Source organism: Peromyscus eremicus, chromosome 10 (genome assembly GCF_949786415.1).
Source record: "Peromyscus eremicus chromosome 10, PerEre_H2_v1, whole genome shotgun sequence".
Lineage (NCBI taxonomy): Eukaryota > Metazoa > Chordata > Mammalia > Rodentia > Cricetidae > Peromyscus > Peromyscus eremicus.
In genome coordinates this window covers 80,216,636-80,243,615 of record NC_081426.1, presented here as the reverse complement: position 1 = coordinate 80,243,615, position 26,980 = coordinate 80,216,636, and the positions used below count along the sequence as shown (strand labels likewise).

General features: G+C 38.5%; 1 protein-coding gene across 1 annotated transcript; it reads left to right on the top strand.

The window, feature by feature from the left end:
• On the top strand, positions 1-26,980 carry Gc (GC vitamin D binding protein). Its single transcript, XM_059275219.1, has 12 exons — positions 1-236; positions 9,536-9,605; positions 10,196-10,328; positions 12,510-12,721; positions 14,915-15,047; positions 15,348-15,442; positions 17,893-18,022; positions 19,061-19,263; positions 20,947-21,076; positions 21,541-21,638; positions 23,019-23,151; positions 26,932-26,980. Exons 1-12 carry the CDS (start codon positions 143-145, stop codon positions 26,968-26,970), a joined length of 1,470 nt encoding a protein of 489 aa, XP_059131202.1. The 5' UTR covers positions 1-142; the 3' UTR covers positions 26,971-26,980.

The window sequence follows — 26,980 nt, the reverse complement described above, 5'->3', positions numbered from 1 at the left end:
ATATTATTTTCCTTCTTTGGGGACAAGGTTGACTGTCCCTTGCTTCTGTGTGGAGATTAATAATTGATGGGTTCCTAGTTAGGAGCATTTGTAAAGGCGACTGGTACCTCTTTGCTCCTGTCCTCTGCATGGTGACCTGCAGATGAGAAGAGGTGCCGCAGGACTCCCTGGACACAACATGAAGAGGGTTCTAGTTTTCCTGCTGGCCATAGCACTTGGGCATGCTCTAGAGCGAGGTAAGGTTCCCCTTGTGACTGAGAACTATTACTAGTTTAATGTTCTAGTGCTATTTAAAAACTGAAGAGGTAGTAAGAAACAGATGAAATGGTGGATGATTTGGAAGACAAAATGAAAGAAGGACCAAGTGAGGTTGATCTGAGCTCAGCTTTGTCATACAGCATTGGAAAGAAATGCTCCCCACACCAGATGGAGCTGGGTGTGGTGCATGATGTCAACCTCACCATGCAGGAGGTGGAAGCTGGAGGACAGGAGTTCAAGGCCTCCTGGTGAATTGGCTACACAAGGCCAGTCTGAGCTACCTGAGACTATCTCAAAACAAACAGACTCATGAAATAAGGTAGAGTTACAGACCTTTTAATTATCCCTCACATATTGGATGAATAAGATCTATAATGTAACTGGAGACTCTGATATACAACTAAGCATTTTTTCCCAAAATGCTTATCCTCCTTGGCAGCATTACACTGACTATGGTCCCGAGAGCCATCAGAGAGATCTCTTTGATCCTCATTAAGGAATCTTACTCTTGGGCATTTGGAAGGAATTAAAGTTTTTAAAATACCTCTCACACAAAATAAGAAATTTTGGTAACTGTGTAATAGACCGATAAACAAAGTAATGGAGCTCGTTTCTTGTGGAAATCTCCCTTAGAATGGTATGTTCACCTTCATGATATTTTAAGACTTCTGACAGTGTTAGCAGACTACATGATGTATGCCACTTCATAAATTCTGCAGCTTGAAAACTTTCCTTAGAAGCTTCAATTTATTTTTCTGCAGACCTGTTAACCTTAGTTTAATCCTTCATTGCATAGTTCTGGTGTCTAAAAATTTATAAATTCATAAATTTTCCTATGAGTAATCTTCTCCTCTGGCTTATTCTGTAATGCTCATAAGGAAATCTGCATACAGTCTACTTTGTCAAATTAAGGCTTTTGTTTAGGATTCTCCCTTAACAGACTCATCTAGGTCATCCATTTATAGTCATATAGTAACATATTTAACCAGGGATGCGTGCCTTCTCAGGAACCACAACTTACTAATTATGGCATGCATAAGCTCAGTCTTGACTTTATCTTACTCTTTTTGCATTCACATTTTTATAAAGATTTATTTATTTTATGTGCATGGGTGTTTTGTCTGCATGTATGCCTGTGTAAAGGTGCCAGATTCCCTGGAACTGGAGTTACAGACTGTTGTGAGCTGCCATATGGGTGCTGGGAATTGAACCTGAGTCCTCTGGAAGAGATGCCAGTGCTCTTAACCACTTATCCATCTCTCCAGCCCCTACATTCATGTTTTTCCATGTTATTTTTGTTATCTTAATTATGTTAAATTCGGTTTTATTCATTCACAGATGCTTAAGTCAGATGTAAGTCCTTAGCTAAGACTATACAAATCTTAGAAAAAGAGATATAAATGGATAAATGAGTTGTGTAGGTAATGAATGCCCCAGAGAGTGCCAAAAGCATATTTGCAACAGAGTTTCTGGGGACACAGATAACCTGGAAAATCCTACTGACGCTGGTTCAGACTGAATCTCCAAAATCAAAAGTCCAGCAGTAGCTAGATCTTGGAGATGTCTGTGGAGACCACAAGTTGACAGGAGTCCTGCTGACTCGGCAGCTGGCATCAGCTCTGCCTCCTCTGCCAAAAGGGCATTCTCCCATCTCTATTGCAACATTCTCAGGAGCCATAGTCCCAGAGGAAACATGCCAAAAAAAAGTCAAATCAGTTCCCTCAAGGATCGCAGCAACTTCAGTTTTACAGCCCACGTCCTGTAGGCCAGATGATACCCAGAGCCATGTAAAACACATGTACAAGGGAAAGCCACTCAGAATTCATCCATAGTTCCCTTCTGTCACATCAAGTGTGGCCCCTAGAGCCCTGCTAGGAAATGCTTCATTCATCTGTTCCCTGGTCAGTACCACCAATCGCACCAGCCGGAGCCATGCTATGACCCTTTGGAGGCTGAGCGTGCCCCCTGCTGGTTGGAAGTGGCAGCGCACAGACTGAGGGAATGCAGCGTCCCCAGCTCAGAACAGGCACTAGCAGGAGTTTGGCGGTGGAATTGGGGGAGTGGCGGTAGTTCTCTAAGTCTGTCACCTTCCCAGAGACCTAACAGTTTCCTAGCACACTGTTCCAAACACCATGTACACAAGACACATCTTGAAAACTGTTCCTATGGCCTGGCATATTTAAGAAACTAGCCATGTGTCACTCCACTCCGTAGTTCACCATCAATGCCTTAACTGTCATCAAGGCTCTGATAGTCCACAAGAAACCCTATTCAAATCGGAGTTTTCTAAACACCCTGGATCTTTCCTGAGTGATGGTATCTTTGGAGCTGTCTTTTGGAAACTGGGTCTGAAATGATACCTGCTGAAGATGCCCTGTTCTTTTCTGTCAGAGGGCATTGGGGAACTGGACATATCTTGGGAAAAACGGACTTAGCAAATCTGCCAAATCATGATGATATCATAAGAAAACAGCCACCCACTTCTGCTGGCCCAAGACTTGCAGAGGCAGTGCTTGCTGGCTGATCTATGTTCTTTCCCAAGAACTGAAATGGAGCCAGCACTGAGCTGCGGCTGTCTTTCCCCTGTGCTCTTCCCACAGTAAGTAAGAGAACTGTTGACACAGCTTTGTAGTCCCTAAGATAATGATCGTCAACAGGAAATAAACAACTGTAGACTTTTAAACTATTCTGTATACATATTTCTATTAAGTATAACACCAAACTGCAAAAAAATGAAGTTCTTTTAGAGTTGGTAAATGAACTACATTTTCTCTTCTTCCTCTTCTTTACAAAATAGCTCAAAATGAGTTAGAGAAGTAGCTACTGTCATCATCAAAAGAAATATTATCCCCCCCCCCCCGAAAATCAACGGCAATGTCACAGCTCACCGCTATAATGCACAATGCCAGGTATGCAGTCACCATCATGTGCATGGTATAAGAATAAACATGCACGCCCTTTAAAAGATCATGGGTTCAATCTATGTAAGAAGATAAAGATGTCTCTCAAAATAACACAAGAGGTTCCCGTCTACCACCTGCTTCCATCTAATTGTATTACAGACTACCTCCACCCTACTTTTCAATCTATTCTTCTCCAGTCACAGCGGCCTCAACCATTCCACGCTGTATTATCTCCGCACCCCAGAGCTCATCACCAACTCCTCCATCTCCTTGGAACACTGACCCTGCACATATCCAAATGGCTATGACAGCTTTCAGTTGTCTGAGTATCAACGGCCATGTACAGTGAGGGTTTCCAACCAACCTCACTTAGTACCAACCGCTCCCAACTTCCATCCACTCATCCTGATCCACCTTTCTTCTTACTACTCCATCCTTCACCCTCTCTCCAGCTACTCATTTGTTTGTCATAACAAATGTGTCATATAATTACCAGCATGAAAGAGAGAACTAGATTTTATTTCCCCACTGTAATTCCCAGGTTCAGAGTAGTGCTTCGTTCAATGAAGTTTTTGTATAATACTGCAAAATTCGAGTGTTAACCTCAAATGTAGTTTTGATTATTATAGGAAAAGTGAAAGCCAGATTTTATGGCTCATGTCATAATCATGGAATTCCAGCACTACAGCTGGAAGGCTATGACAGGAGGAAAATCAAATGCTAATATGGAATTCATGTTTTAGAAGAAATAAACTCTTCATGAGTATCTGCCATTGTTATCATGCTTATGATATAAAGTATCTTAAGACACATTAGACTAAGTTTTATGTTCTTTAAAAAAAAGTCTCAAGACTTATTCTTCCAATCTAACTGAAACTCTTTGGCCAACAACTCCATTCCTGCCCCCCACAGCCTGCAGCTCCTAATAAACATCATTGCACTCTTCATTTCTATGAGTTTGACTCTTCACATTCAATGGATAGAATCATGTTACATTTTTTTTTCTGTTCTTAGCCATTTGTACTTAATATAATGATTTCAAGGATCAGGCACACTGCTAATTAATAGAATCTCCTTCTTTTATAAGGCTGAATAGTAATGTACTGTGTATCAATAATACATTTTGTTTATCCACTCTTCCACTGGTTCACATGGGTTATTTTAATATCTTAATTTTTGTGATTATAATGCTGTTGCAATGAACATGGAAATTCAAAGATTCCATCAACATGGTGACATTATTTCTTTGTTTCTCTACCCAGAAGTAGTATTGCTGGATAATATAGTACTATAGTTGTATTTTTAGTTCTTTTAAGAATTGATTCACTGTTTTCCATATGGCTATTCTGAAGTGCATCCTCACTAACATTCTATAATAATTCCTTGTTCTCTGCATCCTTACACTATCTTTCTTCTTTTTAATAATCACCACTGTAACAACAAGTGTGAAATAACATCTTGCTGTGGTTTTGATTTACATTTCCCTGGTGTTTTATGATATTGAGAATGCTTCAAATACCTGTTGTAAACTTTTACATATAGCTGCTAGAAATTGTTCATGTATCTGTATTTCTTCTTTTACAAAATGTTAATTGTCATTTTACTATTTTTAAATTTTATTATTTGTTTCTTGATGTGATTTTCTTATATATTTTGGATAGTAATCTCTTATATATGTAGCTTTAAATTTCTCTCACTCTGTGGGTTATCTTCATCTTATTTCCTTTGAAGTCTTAAATATTCGGTGCATAGGGGAGCTGGAGAAATAGCTCAGGATTTAAAAGCACTGGATGCTCTTGCAGAGGACATGGGTTCAATTCCCAGTACCCTCATGGTGACTCACAACCATCTATAACTCCAGTTCTAGGTGATCCAACACCCTCTTCTGGCCTCCTCGGGTACCAGGCATGTACATGAGTACACATACATGCATTCACAGTCTCAGACACATAAAAATAAAATAATAAAAATAAAATACCTGCCAGGCGATGGTGGCGCACGCCTTTAATCCCAGCACTTGGGAGTCAGAGCCAGGTGGATCTCTGTGAGTTTGAGGCCAACCTGGGCTACCAAGTGAGTTCCAGGAAAGGCACAAAGCTACACAGAGAAACTCTGTCTCGAAAAACCAAAAAAAAAAAAAAAAATTCATGTGTTCCTATTTTAACTGTTCAATTATTTTGCTTTTTATTGCCTGTTTTTTGAAGACATATAAAAAACATCATTGCTCAAACCATTATGATGTAAGTTTCTACTATGATTGTTTTTAGTAGTTAAAAAGTGCTAAGTCTTTCATTTGATTATATTTAATTTATTTTGAGTTATTTTCTGGAGTTATGAAGCAGATCATATGTAACGACCCAACAAAAGAAGATCATCACCACTTACTATTTATGTCACCTCATTCAAGAAGTACAATACAGACACACAACTTAGACATCCTCAACTGGATAATTTCTTAAAATTTCACAATGAATGCTTAATAAATTGGCTCCGTGAAATTACACATGTTGTGTACAAAACTGACAGGCACCCAGGACTTAGAAGTTTGCATTCGTTTACTTAGTTTGGAAGTTCACTTAGAAGTTTATTATAGGAAAGTTCCCTTCCCAATAATATCTTTCATAGAAAATGGAAGTTCACTTAAAGGGAATATAATTAGCATTGATCTCCTTTATAAGACTCACTCATAAATGTCCAATGATATTTTAAGTCCTTGTGTCTGCCGAGACCAAAGAAGTTCACTGAGAAATTCAGCCAATACTCTGTCCTTTCTATTTTCCTATGTCAAACCCTGTAAGCTTGTCTTTTAAAATTAAAAGTTAGGGTTGAGTATGAAAACTTAGAATGAACTTATGAAGACATGACTGTCATAACTAGACCTTCAGAAAGGTATTTTAACAATGAATTTTTTAGTATCATAAAGAAAATGGTGCCAAATCTAAAAGTGATTCTCTAACTCACAGAAACAAATGCAACAAAACAGTTATGCTAATTAGCAAACATAATTTTTTCTAAAAATATCTCACAAAGATGAAGTTCTAGGGGCTATAGAAATGGCTCAGCAGCTAACAGCACTCACTATTCTCGAAAAGAAGAGTTCATTTTCCAGAACTCATATCAGGCAACTCACAGCCACCTGTAACTTTAGTTCCAGTAGATCTGACACCCTCTTTCAGTAGGCTCTGTGGACATATACATATTCACATATATGCACACACACACACACACACACAGCATCACCATCATCATCATCATCATCATCATCATCAATTTAGAAAAAAAAATGTTTTTAAATGATGAAGTTCGCCAGGTGGTGGTGGTGCACGCCTTTAATCTCAGCAGTTGGGAGGCAGAGCCAGGTGGATCTCTGTGAGTTCAAGGCCAGCCTGGTCTACAGAGTGATATCCAGGACAGGCACCAACACTACCCAGAGAAACTCTGTCTCGAAAAAAAAAAAAACAAATAAATAAATGATGAAGTTCTATCCACACTGTATATACAGAGTAGTATAGATAACAATGACTGAGCTGTGATAAACTACACATTTTACTACATTTCTATAAACATTAAAGGGTATGCTATGCATCAAGTATTTACTACAGTGCTACTCCAATCATTGGTACTCATAATTTAGCTATTATTATGATGTTAATTATCTTTGTTTGAGTTGAACATTCATAGAGTACAAATTTAAAGGTTAACAAAATTGGGCATCATGAAAACAGAAAAAACTGCTCCATGAGATAGCCTATAGCATTCTGTAAAATATTGACTCAAGTTGTTGTTAATCAAGATTCATTCTCTGCATGGGACAAAATCAGGAGTTAGTGAAAGTCTTTACAATAGCAAAAGAAGCCAAAGCATCTTTCTTTGTAGACTTTGTACCAAAATCAGGAGGATTTCATTGGCTCTTGCTATCAGAATGAGCAATCCATGGGGATGAGGATGAACCTGTTTTGGTCCCATCACATCTCACATTCAGTGTGAATGCTGTGTCAGGCAGAGAGTGAATGTCATAGAACACATCTGTGGCACATGTGAAAGAATGAATGAATATTGTCCTATTTGTTGGAAGTGCTTGTAATATGCAAGAAGCAACAGAATTTCCCAAAAGTAAGTACAACTCATTTTCAAAAGTCCAAGTTTTGATATGATTTACCAGAATATTTCACAATGTAGATTTAATTGGACATGATGTTAAAAATCGTTAATGAAATTTGTAAACATTAAGTAGTACAAAGAGGTCACTTGGTGTGAACATGATTTCACAAGAGTCATTAACTTTATACCAACAATCTCTGTCACCACACTGAAGTCTAAATCATTCTTTTTCTAAGTGATACATTAAAGAACAAAAAATGTGATATTTATAATTCACTCACCGTATAAATTTAACTAACTTTAAATGAGTTTAATTAGTCTAAAAATACTTTTCAGATTGGAGAGATGGATCAGAGGTTAAGAACTCACACTGCTCTTGAAAGACACCCAAGCTCCATTCCCAGCAGCCACTTCTGGCTGTGAGGGAGAATACACAACTAACTGCCTTGAAGCTTCTGGCAACCCACATGCATGTAACTCTCTCTCTCTCTCTCTCTCTCTCTCTCTCTCTCTCTCTCTCTCTCTCTCTCTCTCTCTCCCTCCCTCCCTCCCTCCCATGTATGCATGCACACAACCATGCAAATAGTAAAATAAATTTAATTTTTTTCATAAAGTATTCCATTAGTATGAGAAATCAATCTGCAATAATTACATTACAAATCAGTTTCAGCAATTTACTGCTTTTGTGTATGTGTGCAATAAGGAAAGGATTAACATATCCAACCATCCACAATAGATATTGTCTCCTGTATAAGTTAATTCTTCCAAAAATACATCCAAGGCCATACATCTGAAAGATCATAGCAATGCCTCCCTCTGTGGGTTATTTCTTTAAGATTATACTTTGTACTTTAATGCAATGCCAGTGCCACCCATTGAGACTTCATTTGTGTCCTCTCTCACCCAAGGCTAAATGATCCAGCAAACACAGCTCCAAAATGACTTTAATTCTCACAGTCCAATTTCCCACTTTTCTCTCAGCAGTATTCTCCCTAACTAAAGCAGTATGCAATTCCTATGAGATACAAAACACTTGTGTGCAAACAAGTATATTCTGATTTACTCAAAACTCCTGGGACAAGTTAATAGGTAATGCTTATTTACAGCATCTTTTCATGCATACTGCATTTCTGTAACATGTGAAATGAAACTCAGCATGTTTAGTGAAATGAGACTTCTGAAATTGAAAAGCTAGAAACAAAATATTTCTCAAAATATTCATCCATAGTACCCCACTTTCATATGGAATTCACTTTGCACACTACTGGATTGTCACAATAAAAGTTCCAACACAAATAAAACTAGTTGGATAGAGGGAGCTTCTTAAAACAGTTATTTAGTGTGCATTAAAAAGGTAAAACATTTTTTAACAGAGCTATTTTGTGACTTTTGAATACTAGAGGTTTAGGGAAAAGATTCCAAACTTACAAAATAAAGGTGACTCCAGGCCCTCTTGCTCTCTCATTTGGTCTGTATCAGATCTGAGGACCACTGGTTCCTACCCACAGCTATCTTCCTTGCTCCCTAGGCTACTTTACCTGCCTCATTACATTTAGATTTCTGGAGTTGAATCAGATCCCTGTCCACTGTATATCAAACTCTAAGGAAAACCTAACAAGGACTAGTGGTTACGAAACTGTTTTTACTACGCCCGAAGTATGAGGAACTACTCCACACTGTTCCTTAGACCCTCGCTTCCCTATCTGAAGTCCTTAGAGTCTGGCGTGGTCACAGTCAGGCAGCAGGTTTTGCAAGCACTGGCCTCTTTCAAGTTCAGACTTTACACAACTGGAAACTCACCTTGGAGTGGAAAAGTCTCTCCATTTCCTTTTGTTCTTTGTCTTGTTGAAGCCATAAGACAACAAAAGAGAAGGAGAGAAAAAAGAAGGAGAAAGGAAGTGGGCAGGGAGAGAAAGAAGGAAGAGAGGGAAATAGAGAGATTGAAAGCAATAATCACCTTCAGCATTTTATCCAGACTGAGGAGAATGGTTTTCTTGTTAGTGATTCTAACTCACTAACTGATGTGTAACATTTGACTTATTCTTAACATGAATTTGGCTTTCTGCCTTTTTTCTTGCTACACAGTAGAAATCATAAAATTGAGGCTTACTGTGAGAAAATAGCTGAAAGCATACCTCCAAATGAAACTGTGCACAGATACTAAGAAATGCCTTTACCATGGATCATGTTGAAGAGCACTTTACACATATCTATTTAGTGTAATATTCATTAAAAGGAAAAAAACCCACCTATTTTCTCTATCTGCTTTCTAGGCCGAGACTATGAAAAGGACAAAGTTTGCAATGAACTCGCCATGCTGGGGAAAGATGACTTCAGATCTTTGTAAGTTGCAGTGTCCATGCATTTCTCTTGGGTACTTGACCATGAACCAAAGTGAGCACAAGCTAACTTCCACATCCCAGAAGGCCAAACTGCTCTCTGAGATGAGGAAAGAGCCCTGGACCACTGTGGACCAAGAGATCAGACATATGGAGATCAACCAGAGACACCAGCTGAACTACAGTTACTGCGGTCAAAGAAACTACCACTTGTCAATTAATGAATAAGTTTGTAATAGAGAGTAGATACAGGTTTCTGAGGTAAATTAGAACTGTCCATTTTTGGACTCTGGAAAACACAAGCAATGGCCTACATAGTACATTCTTTGGGGTAAGCTCAAAACAGACTGCAAGCTGTTTTGATGGGAACTACAAATCCAGTTCTTACTGTATACAAGATAAATTTCCTAGAGCAAATGACCGACATGTAACCTCGTATTATCACCATTAGTCAAATAAAAAAGCTAATGTATGAAACATTTCACTTAAAAGTTAAATAGATATCCTATTTGGCATGAGTCAAAATGCCAAAAACAAAAACAAAAAACAAAAGAACAATTCAACTCCAGTTAATATAATCACTTCCCCCCTCAGGTCACTCATCCTATACAGCAGGAAATTTCCCAGTGGCACCTTCGAACAGGTCAGCCAGCTGGTGAAGGAAGTTGTCGCCTTAACTGAAGAGTGTTGTGCAGAGGGGGCTGACCCCAACTGCTATGACACCAGGGTAAGTGTGGGTCTGGCCATCTCCACCATGGCCCAGAGAAAGGAACTGCCGGAGACCTTCCTGTCACCTGTCCAGGACACTCTAGACACCAAGCCACCTACTCCCAGTCGCAAGGAAAAACAAAGGATATTATTTTTAGCCCCCACGTTTATTCTAGTACTCAGTTCCTTTCCCTCATTGTTGCTAAAAGTGTCAAAAGAAAGATAACTGGGGTAAAGTAACATAATGACTTACTAAACACACACTGCTAATGAGAAGTGTGTGTAGGATTTAAATCCAGGTTGGACTCTGAAAAAGGCATTTTTAAATCCCTATAAATCTGAACCCTTACAAAGAACTCATGAACCTTTTAAAATAATTTTAACACATGCTGTGTAGCTTAAAATCCTGTATACATCTTTATTGCAATGTTAAGGTTAGGATTAGTGGCCACAGAATAACTAAATGTTGGCCTCAAATTATTTGGGACACTCAAATATTACTATGTACACAGTTTGTATATATATTAGGTTTTGAGTGTTAAAAAAACTCACATATCATATCATATCATATGCATGTGTGTGTGTTTTTCTCCCCTACAGAATTTACATAGAAATTGAAATTCTGAATGAAAAAAATTATAATTCAAAGTACAGACAGTAACTGATAAAGGTGGAAAAAGTAGACAAAACTTACTAATGTGGTTTAGCCCTTATACAAATGATGATAGGTAGATTTGGCTAACGGCCTCCACAGAAAGATCAATGTCTGCTCAACACCATTACTAGAACAGATTCTATACAGTGGATATCCTTGCCCATTGATTACTTTACTTGCCCCCTTCAGCTTCTATTTTATGTCAATTCTTTCACCACCAAGTTCATCAATGCTCATCATTTCAGCCTCACTCTGTACCATATCAGACTGGATATGCTCCAGACTGTCAACCACACTCAAAACAACAAAATACATGTTCATTTCTTTTCCATCTCACCACATGGATCTGCTGCTGCCTGCCTTGCTGAGGTGTGAGATTGGAGCTTTAGGGAGAGGTGATGTGGGCAGATTTCATGCAACACCTTTATCCTGCTCATTCTAATCATTTATTTATTATTTTGTCATGTGCTGATGTTTGTTCAACTTCTACTTTCATTGTGGGATAACTGAAAACAGGAAAACCCAGGGGAGGTTCTAGGGAAATCAATGAAAAGGAAAAGGAGATTGGTTGGAGAGAGATGATTTTCAAAGGCAGCTTAATTCTTCATTTCTAGGAGTCATGGAAGGAATGTATGCACAAGTAATGATGAATTGGTTTGAACAACTCATTCAGCATGTTGCTCTCCTTCTTGGGAAAATGTACCTTAAAAGGATAATTAATATATATCAAATTACTTTTTTATATAAACACCAAGGTGACTTTTCCATGGTAATTTCTATTTCTTTTTCTCTATATCTCTTCCATTATACCAGTTTATTTCAAGTATCAAATTACTTCCAAATTTTTCCCCCTACAATTGCTTTGGTGGCATTCCATCCTTCAGCATGAATGAGACTAGCAGGGCTGAGGCTGTAAATGACAGTGACCGCTGGTTTCCATCACTTGCCAAGAATAAGACCTGAAACTTAGGGGAACACAGACTTTCAGTCCCTGTCTTCGACCTACTGCGCAAGTGATTTATATGCTGGATGAGTAATATCAAATCCTGCTGCAGAAATGACAGGGAACTGCAACATGCAGGAAGCTTAAGCCGACCCCGTCAAAGGTTGCTCATTTAGTAAAGGAAGGAGAAAAGGCCAAGGAGGTCCTCCTTGCTCTTGGTCTAACTGCAAAAAGCAGGTGGGAGATGAGATGAGCGTCCCTACCAGAACTTCTCCAAGTGCTCCTCCCCTAGAGATGCTAAAGTCCCTTCATTGAGAAACACCAGGCTATATAATAAAGGTCAAATGGCTGCAGCTCCATAAGCACAGTGCATTTATTAATGAAAGTTGTTTCATTCTAATCTGGAAAGTGTCATTGATTACCATAAACAAGAGTCTACTTGCCCATAACCAAACTTGTGCAACTTTGTATGTTTGTAAGCCACGCTGTGGAAATTTGATTACTAATTAAAATTTTACATTACAAATTATGTATTATACAGAATGGAGACTCACATATACTGTACAGATTTTTCCTGTTCTCCCTTCCTTCTCTCACTGCAGACCTCGGAGCTCTCTATCAAGTCCTGTGAAAGTGATGCCCCTTTTCCTGTACACCCTGGCACTCCTGAGTGTTGCACCAAAGAGGGCCTGGAGCGGAAACTCTGCATGGCTGCCCTCAGTCACCAGCCACAAGAATTTCCCACCTATGTAGAACCAACAAATGATGAGATCTGTGAGGCATTCAGGAAAGATCCAAAGGGATTTGCTGATCAGTAAGTGATCTTCTTTTTAAGTCAACCTACAGCTCTTCTACACCAACTCAGATTCCTGCCACTGGGGAGGCAAAGGCAGGGTCATCACAGCACGTGCCAGAGCAGTCAGGCCTCATGGGAAGGCTTTCTCTCAAAAATAGAAAGAAAGGAAGCAGGAAAGAAAGAAAGGAAGGAAGGAGAGAAAGGAAGGATGGAGGGAGGCAAGCAGGCAGGCAAAAATATGTGGAAAGACAACTCATGATAGTGAAAAAATAGTATCCTATATGCAAAGATTTAAAAAAACAGTGATATTACATAATGGGAAGTGAACCCACCCACTCCCCCAAACTCCCACCATCGCATGACTTGTTTTCATACATCTGCAAGTGTCTGTGGTGACTCTCCTTATACTAATGATTCTTGCATCATGCAGACATGGAAGTAATGTTACTACTGCGCACATTTTAAAATACTTTCCTGCCAGGTGGTTGTAGCGCAGGCGAGAGGCAGAGGCAGGTGGATCGCTATGAGTTTAAGGCAGCCTGGACTACAGGGTGAGTTTCAGGATAGGCTCCAAAGCTACACAGAGAAACTCTGTCTCAAAAACAAAACAAAACAAAACAAAACAAAATCAAAAACAAAAACAAACAACAACAAAAATATTTTCCAATAAAACACAGAAATACATGCCCTCTACCCCCATACACCTTCAGAAACAGCTGTAAGCATGACACATATTACAAAGTGAACATGTAATGTGGACCTTTTATTGTTTAATCTATATGAGAAATCAGGCTGCACGCTGAAAATGTTAATCTTGGGGAGTTATAAAATGTACAGAAATGAAGTGGCCCATAATCACAGAAGCCTGGAATGCCTTAGGGATTACACTGAAGACAAAGGCAGGGGGATTGCTGCAAGTTTCAGGCCAGCCACGGCCATATGCTGAAACCTTCTCTCAAAAAAACAAATTAAATAAGGACAAAAATAAGGAGGAAAGACACTCATGATGATGAAAATATCTACATGCAAAGATAAAGGGCGAAATAAAATTAAAACTATTCATAATTTCATACATATTGGTGGGTATGCCCATTTCTGTTACTTTTTGGATATTTTTCCCAAGATTTCAGGTGTCTTCTATCAATTTTTTTTTAAACTTACCTCATTTTTATATATATGCGGGTACCTTCAGAGGTCGTCACATCCCCTGAAGCTGGGGTTACAAGTAGTTGTGAGCCACCTGACTTGGTTGTTTGGAAGTGAATTAAGGTCTGGAAGAGCAGGAGGTCCTCTGAACCATGGAGCCATCTCTCCAGCCCTCAGAGTGTCTTTAAAAGCCCCAGGAACAAGTGTTGCTAAGAATCAAAATGATTGCTCTTGTCACATAAGTTGACTATATATGGGAATTTTCTAGGATAGCAAAGTTAAATGAAAATGAAGAGTAACTCCCCTAGTTATATTCACTATCACTAATTCAACAAGCACTTTACTAAGCAGCTACCATTGGTGATGCTCTTAGCGAGACCGTAAATAAAATAAACAGACAGATGACCTCTCACGTGAAACAGACAACATGAGAACTAAAGAAGCCATTTTTCAAAATAAATACATTTTTATAGTTGCCAGTATTATTGTTAGTTCTTTAAATTTGTAGTGATTTCATGACCTAATGGGCTGGAGAGTTGGCTGAGCAAGCATAAGAACCTGGGTTCAGATCCAGAGAACCCATACACTGGGATAGGGCAAAGGCACCCAATCCCTGGGGCTTGCTACCCAGACAGTCTAATCAAAATGGTAAACTCCAGGTTCAGTGAGAGACATTGTCTCAAAACCTAAAGTAGAGAGCAATAGAGGAAGATAGCTGATGTCAACCTCTAGCCTACACACACACACACACACACACACACACACACACACACACACACACTATATGTACATACATACGTATATACATACACATACTTAGATAGATAGATAGATATAGATAGATAGATAGATAGATAGATAGATAGATAGATAGATAGATAGATAGATAGATAGGAGATAGATAGATAGATGATAGGTAGAAAAGTAGATAGATAGATAGATAGATAGATAGATAGATAGATAGATAGATATGAACCAATATAACAAGCACGTTTTATTTATCAAAATACTAACAAAAGTTGAGTTTTCCTATAATTTATTTAATCAATCCCATTTCTCCCCCAGATTTCTATATGAATATTCCAGTAATTATGGACAAGCTCCTCTGCCACTTTTAGTCGGCTACACCAAGAGTTATCTCTCTATGGTTGGATCCTGCTGTACTTCTCCAAGCCCAACTGTATGCTTTTTGAAGGAGGTAGGCTCCATTTACTTATTACAGTTATATATTATTTTTCCATCCTAAACTGGCATTTCTGTTCAATAATGGGAGAAGTTGGGATTTTGTAATTAGCAAAAGTCTCTAAAATGACTTCATTGCATTTTGTTAAGTGGAAAATATTCATGCCATTAAGGAGATATCAATAAATTATGGTGCTAGGGTTCAGCATTATATTGATTTTAAAACAAACAACTAAAACACCCCTTTCTGCTAATTATTCATACTGTATTTCATTGGTTTTCACTATCTAATATAATTCTCTCTGTTATTTTCTAGAGACTCCAGATTAAACAGTCATCACTTCTCACCAGTCTGTCAAATAGACTCTGTTCACAATATGCTGCATATGGAAAGGAGAAATCAAGGCTTAGGTAAAGACTCCATACAATCTTCATGGTTAGAAATTCAGTCCTCCACTATATATTCTATAACACTGTGAAAGAAGCTGTAGAATACAGCCCGCTAAAGAACCACATACACACTCTATGGCACTTTCTCTAGTTTTGCCTTCATTCTTCTTTCACACTGAGAAGGTATGTTTTGCAAGTATCACATATGTAGTCATAATACAGAGCCATCGTATATATTCCTTAATTAACCTTAGGTTATACTTGAATTAGCGTCAGGAATTTACTCTAAGGGATTAGCATTTGATGTGAACAAAGATTAAGTTATAAATATTACTGCCATACTTTTAATAAGGAAAATCTAGATAATCTCTAAATGTTTCTAGAATGGAAAATATCTCAACTATAGTATACAAACATAAAAGTATATCAGTGCTTCAAAATTATACTGTAAAAGCATGCTCAATGAAAGGTATAATACATTGCTCAAAGAAATCAAAGATTACACCATAAGTGGAAAGGCACTCCCTACTTGTGGTTTCAAGACTTAAAACTATGAAAATGCCATACTAGCCAAGTGAAGTGATGCACACCTACAATACCAGCACTTGGGAGGCTGAAGCAAGAGGGTAGTCATAAGTTTTCTGTGGAATAATCCTTCTGTACACTGTGAATATATATTACTCTCATTGGTTAATAAAAAACTGACTGGCCAGTAGCCATGCAGGAAGTATAGATAGGACAGCCAAACTGAATGATGACAGGAAGAAGGGTGGAATCAAAGGAAATGCCAGCAGACACAGAGGAAGCAGGATGTGTAGAAAATGAGGTAATAAGCCATATTCCATATGGCAGAGGGTAGATAAGAAATATGGGTTAATTTAAAGTGGAAGAGCTAGCTAGTAACAAGCCTGAGCTATTGGCTGAGCATTTATAATTTGCATTAAGTCTCCATGTTGGTTATTTGGAACTGGTGGGCAGGAAAGTAATATCTTCCTATAAGTTCAAGGCTAACCTAGGCTACATAGTGAGTTTCAGGCTAGTCTAGGGTACATAGTAAGACCTTGTCTCAAACAATAAATTAGTAAATATTAAAAATAATAAATGAAATAAAATGTACTATTTAAATCAATGTGTGTAGTCAATTCAAGCTCTTAAAGCCATAATGGCATTTTTTTTAATGAAAAAAGTCTTTGTTAATCAGATTTTCATTACTGTAACAAATACCTAAGCTAATCAACCTATTCACAGTACGAGTTTTAAGGTTCCAGTTCATTGTAAGTTAGCCCCATTGTTTTGGCCTCTGGTGGCATATTGATTGGAAGCACATTATAGTGCAAACCACTCAGCTCTTAGTTGGAGAAAATGGCAAGAAGAGGTAGAGGAGGTTCTACAATGCCCTTTGGAAGTCAATTCCCAATGACCCAAAGACTTCCCAAGAAGACCCATCTCTCAAAGCTTCCAGCACCTTCCAGCATTATCACCTGAATTCAAACAATTGCCATGTGGTGGACATTCAAGCTCCAAACTTCATTGCCATCCAGAAATGAATAAGTTATCATAAGAGAACCTCAAAGGACTCTAGATAGACAAAATACTTTTGAAAAACAAAACAAAACAACAACAGTGAGGCTTAAAATAACTACCATGCAACAATAATCAAGTTAGTGTGATACTAACATGAAAAGCAATGTATAGATCCCTGAGCAGAATAGAAGATCTAGACTAAACTAGTATATTTTGTCAAATGATTTTCAACAGAGGTGCTAAAAGTATACAACACAGCAAAGGCAATTTCTCTAACAGTGTTGAGAAACTAGACAGCTACATGCAAAAGAATGAAGCTGGACCCTTACCTCACACCATTAAAAACTTACTAAAAATCTAAATGTAATATTTATAGCTATAAAACTCGTATAAGAAAATGGCAGACATATTCAAGGCATTGGCTTTGACAATGATTCCTTAGATATGATTCTCAAACAGAAGAAAAGCAAAAGCAAAAATAACTGTATCAAACTTTATACTTCTGTCTAGAGGATATAATAAGCAAGGGAAGAGGCAATAAGGGAAAACACTGGCAAACTATGACTATTACGGAGGTAATGTTCAGGATACATAAAACATTCTATAACTCAGTGACAAAAGTGCTGAATTAAAGGTGATTTTATAAGACATTTTAAAAGATAGTGAGACGCCACATTGACATCATGGACTGCCTTCAGTCCAACGTGTGTGAAGATCTGGCTGGAAGAGAAGCTATGTCTCAGTGCTGAATAGTTAAAAACCTTCACTGGGGATAGTTTAATCTTGAGAATTGTAGCTTTACTATGTAGCACAGATCACACGGCTGGTGTGCTCCATTCATCGGTTGATGCCAAAGACTACATTATTCCTCTCAGTAGCATGTCTGTAATGAAAACTAGAAAGCTAAGAACATGGGTTAACTAACAAATTCATTTTTAACTATCTAGTCATCTCATAAAACTAGCCCAAAAAGTGCCAACTGCTAGCCTGGGGGATGTAATGCCACTAGCTGAAGAACTTACTCAAGTCCTGTCCAGATGTTGTGAGTCTACCTCAGAGGACTGCATGGCCAGAGAGGTAAGGCAGTCCATGTGATCATGTGATGAACTGAGTACTGTGAACTGACTGCCAGACAGTTTTCTCAGCTGCTTTTCATGTGCATTATTCAGCATCCTCACATGCATTTATGAAATATAAATACATTCTTAAGAATGACTCACAGATGAGGGGGTCGGTAATTTGAAACCACACAAACAGTGACAAAAATCCACAGGCATACAAGGACAAGATTCTCGGATTCCCAAGCCCTGTACTGTGCAGAGTATCCATTACCCACACATGGTTATTTAAATTTAATTATAGTTTTCAGTATTATATTTAAATTGAACATAATTTAAAATTCAGCTATGGCATAAAGTCTTATTAGTGCTGACACTATCCAAGCCTGGTAATGTTTTTATACTTTGTACAATTTGGTAAGCATATCAAATTTTTTTCTACTTTCTCAATTTGCATAATTTTCTCAAGTTGATACAGATTCAGGTAATTACATCAGATGAATATCAGTCTCCATATTTAGTATAGATGCATTGTGCTGTGTGGTCTTTCCATTGCAAACAAACAACTGTGTGCATAGCTGCTTTGCTACGGTTTGCTATGATGCATGATGTCCACTAGGACTTCACTGGATTATCAACTGTATATATTACATCATCTTTCCAGGTGCTTCATATCGTTAACTAATCTTCAATTATTGCATTTGTGTTAGCTTTTCAGCATTTTAAGCAATGACATGCTTTATAGCATTATAGCTAAGTGTCCTCTTTGTCCTAATTATTTTAAGCATAAATTATTCTGTTTGTTTTTGTTAGCATAAAGTACCCAGATTCAATATGGAGTTTTCATAAACAATGTCTCTTAGAAGTGAAGTTGGACTTTATGTGATAAACTTTCATGTATTAACGAACTCCCTTCCCAAGTATCGTATTCATTTGTTTTCTAAGAGCATTCTCACTGTAATTTATAAATATATCAGGGCTTGAAAGCCTATGTTTTATTTTTAGTGAGACCAACAAGAAGAACACTAACTGCACGACTCCACCATTCTCTTTGTAGCTGCTTGAACACACATCAAATATATGTGGCAGCCCGTTCATAAAGAATTCTAGGTTTGAAGAGTGCTGTCAAGAAAAGACACCCATGGACACTTTTATGTGCACTTACTTCATGCCAGCTGCTGAACCACTTCAATTGCCAGCCATCAAGTTGCCCACAAAGACAGACCTGTGTGGTCAGAGTACCACCCAAGCCATGGACCAGTAAGTAGAGCAGTGTGTGGTGTGTTTCTGCCTCCACAGGGGACCAGACTGGGGGAAAGCAAGCTGTCCCTCTTTGCAAACACAAATCTCTTTATATGGCATCATCTATGGAGCTTAAGCATTTGTTAACTGATTTAAAAGGCTCTACGTCTTTAAACTTGGATAAGGAAGAAGGAGCCTGTGGTTCCTAAGTCCGCCTCTTGACATTAGTGTGCACTGGCAGAAGAGCTTGGCCTTTCTGATGTAGAGTTCTCTTTAGCTGACTTGAGAATGACAACATTGCTTTACTTAGTGCAGAGGCAGCCAGTAAGAAACACATCTAGAAATGTAGGTCAGCGTAAGTGTTGTATACAGTAAAATGCCCCATACACATAATACATATCATGGCAACATAAGTATGTGTCATGTCATTGCCCAGTTTGACCATATTCTATTCCAAATTTCTTCTCTCTCTCTCTCTCTCTCTCTCTCTCTCTCTCTCTCTCTCTCTCTCTCTCTCTCTCTCTCTCTCTCTCTCTCACACACACACACACACACACACACACAAACACACACACACACAAACCAACTAAAAGTTTATCAAGCTTCTGGAGAATAATCATTTGATAATAAGTAAAACATCAAATTTAGAATGTTCTTTCCTTAACAGTATTGATAGTCACTGCTACTTAATAAGAGATTAAATAGAAATACTGAGACTTGATCTTGTTTTATGGAGAATCAACACATATACAGTATGTTATATATATTAAGAGTATCTTCACACTTATAGCATAAAAATAATTTACAGCTTGGAAAAATGGTTAGAATGTCAGTTGCCTATATAAGAAAGTAGAATTTAGACAAAACTAAAACTAATGTACATTCTTTCTATACATACTAATTGATTTGATAAGTTCATGGACAATAGTTAGATAAGACAGAGTGGGAAGACTGTGTATATTTTTGTACAGAACACTTGCTTTGAAGTACCCAGCTAACACTAGCTGCAGGGAGAACTGTATTATACTCTTACAAAGGACATGCCCATATGAGCATAAAGGAACATGGTATGTTTATATATGTCCTGTTGTATATATAGTATATTACAGTTATTAAACCTATCATTAATAAAATGTTTTTATGAAAATGTCATCTAATCTAAAGACAGTTTACAGGGAGTCGGTTTGTGTTAAATCCTTTTTAAATTAAGTTAAACAACAGTAAATAAAATAACTCAGCAGGTTATATTTATTCACATGCACACACATATATGTTACAATAATAATTACAGAAAAACATGCCATGAATTTGAGAAAAATTGAGACACGAGAGGGGTTTTAGGAATGAGAAGGAAGGGGAAAGGATGTAATTATACTTTAAATAAAATTAAAATAAATTAACAAAAACCAAAAAGTCAGGCATGCCAGTCCATGCCTGTCACCCCAGCACTAGGGAGACTGCGGCAGGAAGTACAGAAGGAGGGTCCTAGGATGAAGGACCCACTCCACTGTGAGTTACAGAATGAACTGAGCTGCAGAGCAGGGTTGTCTCAAATAAAACAACATGACAATCAGAAACAAGATGTCCATACTGCCTCGGTAGAGAGGTGGAATAGTAGTAGATAGTAGATGGGTCCCATCTCAGATTCTGAAGTCCAGACGCACCTTGAAAAGCATGCCCTCCTTTTCTGTTTGACACCAGGTATACATTTGAACTAAGCAGAAGGACCCGCGTTCCAGAAGTATTCCTCAGCAAAGTGCTGGAGACCACCCTGAAATCCCTTAGTGAATGCTGTGACGCACAGGACTCCGCCGCCTGTTTCAGCACTCAGGTACACATCCCCAAGTTTCCTTATCAACAGTGTAGGCCAAAATTGCAGACTGAAGCTTAGGGATCAAACCTGGCAACCTTGCCCTGCAAGCTAGCAATCAAAATGTGGTTTATGGCATTTTTTCACTTACTAAGGAAAAAGGTCAAAAGAAGACTGATATTTCATTGTGTGGGAATTAAATAAAATTAAAATTGCAGTGAGTGGCCATTGAGTTACATTGGAGGACCACAATGCATGTTGTTTGCCCATCGCCTGTTACCACTGCTATTTAGGGTGGAATATCCATAATAGAGATGATATATGACCTACAAAGCCGAAAATATTTATTAACTGGCTTTATGCAAAAAAAAAAAAAAATAGTTTGCTGATACCTGATGCAGGGACATAGAAATCCGATCTAACGGCCTCACCTGGACGGTGTTCCCATGCAAGGAATGTTGATGTGCATTTTTTTTTTTTTACAGAGTCCCCTACTGAAGAAGCAACTAACTTCTTTCATTGAAAGGGGGCAGGAAATGTGTGCAGATTATTCTGAGAACACATTTACTGAGTACAAGAAGAAGTAAGTGGCTGATTTCGTGCCTTCACCCTCCAAATGTGTCTGTCCTGCTTGTCTAACTCTGCGACTGAAAAGTACGAGTGAAAATTCAGGGCGTACTGAGCAAAAGGTGAAGAAGGGGCAAAGCTAAAAGTTTTAAAAGGTGATCAGAACTCTTTCCTGGAGTCCAGGGTGTGCCATGGGCATTAGGTGAGTGGCCAATTAAATCACAGCCACAAGAATAGAAATTATAAGTGATCTGAGGGGACTTGACTCAGAAATGGAGACACAGACATATAGTTGGTCAATATTCAGGACCCTGGAGTCACCTGCCAATGTGTGCTCCAATAAGAACCAAGCTTTCATGCTGGCCCAATGTCAACCATCACCAGCCTTGTGATCCTTATGAACTGGAAGTAAAAATGCTAATTATTAACAACATGGTACAATAGTTATTTTCTCAATTAAACGGGAGAGGAAGCATTTCACTAAGTAGAAATTAACAATAAAATAATTGGCCATAATAATAAAAGACATGGTGTTGGGTTCTTAGGGGGAAAATCTCTAAAAAGATTGTGCTGTTTTCCACACAATTTAATAAATTTCCATTTTAAATCATTTGGAATCCAGGTCTCAAGTAAACACACAGATTCACAAAAACATTTTCTTAAAGAACCCCAGAATAGGACATCTCCTCAGTGACCTCCATGAAGTCTTCCTTAGCATGTGAAAGTCTTATGCTTGGAAGTGTTTTCACACCCTTTGGCCCTTATTGCTCACTACTGGTCTAGGCATGTATTTCTTGGAGAAAGTAATAAGCCAAGCTAAGTCAGCCACTCTGAAAGTGAAGGGACACCAAGATCATAGGTGGTACAAGCTGGAAAACAGTGAAAGGCTTTCTAAAGTCCTATCACCATCTTGAAAATGAGTAAGTAAAACCCCTGGGAACAAGGGCCAAAGGACCCCACTCCCGTTTCGGTGCCTCTGAATAGTGAGTTCCAAAGGCAACAAACTGAGGAGCAAGAGAAAGCACAAAACTTAAGTCAAGTCCTGTGAAGGATACCTTTTAAAACAACTTGAAATTTAACATTGGAGAAAGGTGAAAAGCCAGGGAAAATAGAAAAAGGCGTCACTTAATGTTGAGATAATGAGCTACTTCAAAAGAGAGACTATTGGCTTGCAAATTCAGTGGCATTTCTATGCTTGCTTGCACGAATTTGAATGAGATATAGATTTCAGTTCTAACTTCAACATGCTCACCGAAATCCATTCTACAAATAAGGTTTCCTAAGACAGGCAAGTACTTTTGTTTCCATTGTACATGATCTGAAATAGCTGTCGTGGTGCTTAAGCAATGACCCTGCAATACCTCCAGTGAAACCTCACAGAGAACTGTTTTCTCAGACTGGCGGAGCGACTGAAGACAAACACACCCAACGCCTCTCCAGGGGAGCTGGAGGACATGATGGACAAGCGCTCAGACTTCGCCTCCAAGTGCTGCTCCATCAACTCACCTCCTCTCTACTGCAGCTCACAGGTAGGAAAGCCTTGCTGGCCTCTGCTTCTCAGGGCAAGAGTGTTCCAGAACTCCAGCGCTTCGTTCCTATTCTGAATGCTCCTGAAGTGTGTGCAGGTGAAAGGCTTTCCTGGAGTGGTGGTGACCTTGCTGGTTGTCTCAGTAAGGAAACTAAGAAAAATAGTTTCCAGGTTTTACTCAATCTATAGGTTAGAACCCACAACGGGTTCTAAAAATGAAAGTAGAGAGTAACAGTGCAAGCATTAGAGTCCAATTTACATGGAGCACATGCTACTTTATAGCATTTTGTTTCATGCATATATATGTGTGAGTGTAAATAATACATACACAGGCATACAGGCAGGTAGACTGATAAATAGAAATACTTGTAGAGAAATGATACCAGCCCATATCTTATATTTTAACTATAAAATGCTACATTTAATTTGTTTTAGTATAATAAGAAAATGGCTACATAAGTGTTTATTTACCATGAGACTTATTTTATGAAGAAATATTTTTAATTAAAAATTAAAATGTTAATCATTTTTAAATATTAGCCTTTCTTTTAGACACTATCAGTTGGCTCTCATTCTTCCCATTCACTCCTACAAAGGTGTCTTGGTTTTCTCCTGTAGGCCACAGTGGGAGGCTATGCTGTGCGCTCTCTCTCTCTCTCTCTCTCTCTCTCTCTCTCTCTCTCTTTCTCTCTCAATTGAGATGTAAGAGAAAGGAGCCCAATTCAGCTGTGTTGCTTCGATAATGTTAGTCCTGAGCTTTACTGACTTCCGAGATATTGAATGATTATACTTGCATCTTGAGCAACCAACCAGTACTCACCCTAATCCACCAGAAGATACATGTTGGTCACTGTCAGAACAGAGGGATCCCATTTGTTTACATTTCTCATTGTCCCTATTACTCTCCAACAGTCATTTAAGGCATTTAGAAGAGACCAAAGGTCAGATCAACACTTTGCCTTGATATGATATGTTATGATATGGTATGATAGTTCTGAGATGTTTGATGTCCCCACTCCATTTCTGGACCTTGGTGAGAATAATTCAGCAAAACACAGCTGCCTCACCAAGTCAGAAAACTGCTGCTATTGATGGAGTTGTTCACTAGAATCCAGCTAACAGAAACAGATGCCAACAGCCAAGTAGGAGCTAGGCTGACCATTTCAGTGATGTGCGATTTCCACCTGCCCTTTCCCAGTGCATATTCTCCATGGCATACCCACCTTAGGTTAGTATGTTCCTCAGTAAAGACTTTATGATATATTAAACAAAATCAATAGCTCTCTGCATAAACATTTATAGAACAACCTAAAGCAACCCTTTACATTAAAATCCATGTTACAGATGGATAAGATGAAGCAGGTCCTATACTGTTCTGGAAACTAGTGTTTGTTCTTATTAGCTTCCTGCTTCTTTTCTTCCAGCCACTGTCATAGACTCCAGCTCCAATTTAGCCAGTCATGACAAAAGCCAAGTCTTGACGCCAGAAAATAGTCGGACTGAAAATCCAAACTTACTATTGTTAAAATATTAATAGCAAGAACTACATCTGGTTGGTAGTATTCACTCTAACTTCCATCTAATTCTTTACCTTGAATCAGTCCCTATCTCCTTTTTGCTATATCTTTCCAATTTATACTAGAGTTGTTTTTCCTTGTGTCAAAACTAATAAATATGATACTTTAAATACTTCTTAGAGTTTTCTTTCTCCCTTTTCTTATTATTTTCTTGGCCAACAGTATGTCCTCTGATTCCCTATACCTTCTCTGAATTATTCAACTCCTATGTCAGAACTGTTGCTGTAACTGTGTTGGTAATGGTATGGTACCACCAGAAGCTAAACCATACCACTACTAAGGCAGTCACACCAATAGTCCTTCTTGCTAACCTTGACAAACATCCTTCAGTCCTCATCAGCCTCCTCTGTGAAACATGTGGTACCCACAACTATTCCTTCCTCTTTGAAGTAATGTACTGTGTGTGCGCTCATGTGTGCATGCATATGTGTTCTGGTGTCCCTGTGGATGTGTGTGCATTTTGATTAGGCTATACTGGCTGGCTAACAAGTTCCACACGTCTCCCTCCCATCTACATGTACGCCACCACATCCAGCTTTGTATGCAGGGTCTGGGACTTAAACTCAAGTCCTTGTGCTGATGTGGCAAGCAATTTACTCCCTGAGCTGTCTTCCCAGCCCCTTAATACACTGTCTATGGCATCTATGTTATCATTTTCTACTGTTGGTCTATGATCTTCCTTTCTTGTTCTATTTTATATTTTCTTCATCCTCTCCTTACTCCTTAAATTTCCATTTTGCACGGTTTGTCTTTGATTGTCAAGTCCGTGATACAACATTTTCCTAAGTGTTCTCCTCTCTGTGAGTGCTGTAAGTGTCTAAACAGCCACCTCTAGCCAATACCTTGCCTCTCTGCACCAAGCTCTCTATACAACCATTTATGGTGATCTCTTCTCATCACGTGATTGCTTATAGCACAATAAACTCATACCCAGCATAACCAAAATCCAAAATCCTCCTATCTAAAACCTTCTGTGTTTCACAAACTGATGATTCATATCAGCATCATTTACCCATTGTCTCCAAATGAAAATTTAGTGATACTTAATTTCTCATCTTTTTCTATATATACCAAATTAAATCCTGAGTCCTGCCACCTCTGCCTTCTAAATATTCCCCAGTCCCCATCCTATATTTTTCAACATTCTTGTCCTAGTTACCTGTAGTCTGTCCCCTGGATTATACCTTCACAACTGACCTCACAAATCCAGTCTGATTCCACTGCCTCACACAATCCCATCTATATGCTGACATCACAATAAACTATATAAAAAAAACAAGGCTAATATATTCATCCAGTGGTACTTCCTTGTTTCCATATCAAAGTCTGATTTTATTTCCTTTTATTCTTACAATCAAGAAATTTTGATCCTTGATTTTCTCTGCAGCCAGACCTCCTATGACTATTTCTGTGCCTCTGTGAGACTCTCCTGAACTACTTTCAATCTTCCAAACATTAAACTTGCTCTCTTCCCTTACCCCACTGTGTGCAGATAATGACTAACCCCAATTGCTGTTTCTTTCACCAGGCTTTAAGGTTAAGAATAGAATCAGCACCTCTAGGACTCCATGTGCACAAAGCAAGCTCCTCTGTTATCTGTTCTGTGCACTCACTAATTAGCACTTCTTAAATTCTATTGTTGTTCTTAAATTCTATAATGAAAAACTTGTATTATCATTATAATCTTATCCCTTGACAACTGCAAATGCTGTGCACTGCTGGGGGATGTCTTTCTATATGCTGTGAATATATATTGTTCCTATTGGTTAATAAATAATAAAAATAAATAAGCTGCATTGGTCTATGGAAAGGCAGCTTAGAGGCAGGCAGGAAATCCAAGGAGAGAGACAGGGAAAAAAAGGCAGAGTCTAGAAAGACACCAGCACCACCAGGAGAAGCAAGATATGAAAGTACCAGTAAGCCACGGCCACATGGCAACTTATAGATAAATAGAAATGGGTTACATTATAAGAGCTATCTAGCAAGAAGCCTGCCATAGGCCATACAGTTTGTAAATACTATAAGCCTCTGTATGCTTACTTGAGTCCAACTGGCTGCAGACCTAGGGTGACAGAGATTTGTCTAGACCGCAAGGCAGGACAGGTGGGACCAGAGAAACCCTCCGACTACAGTGTATCTTCCACATGATCTAACCTACAAATAAAGTGCTTGATAAATTACAGAACATTCTTTTTCATCATCAGATTGATGCTGAAATGAGAGACATCCTGCAGTGCATATGAACTGTCTTGG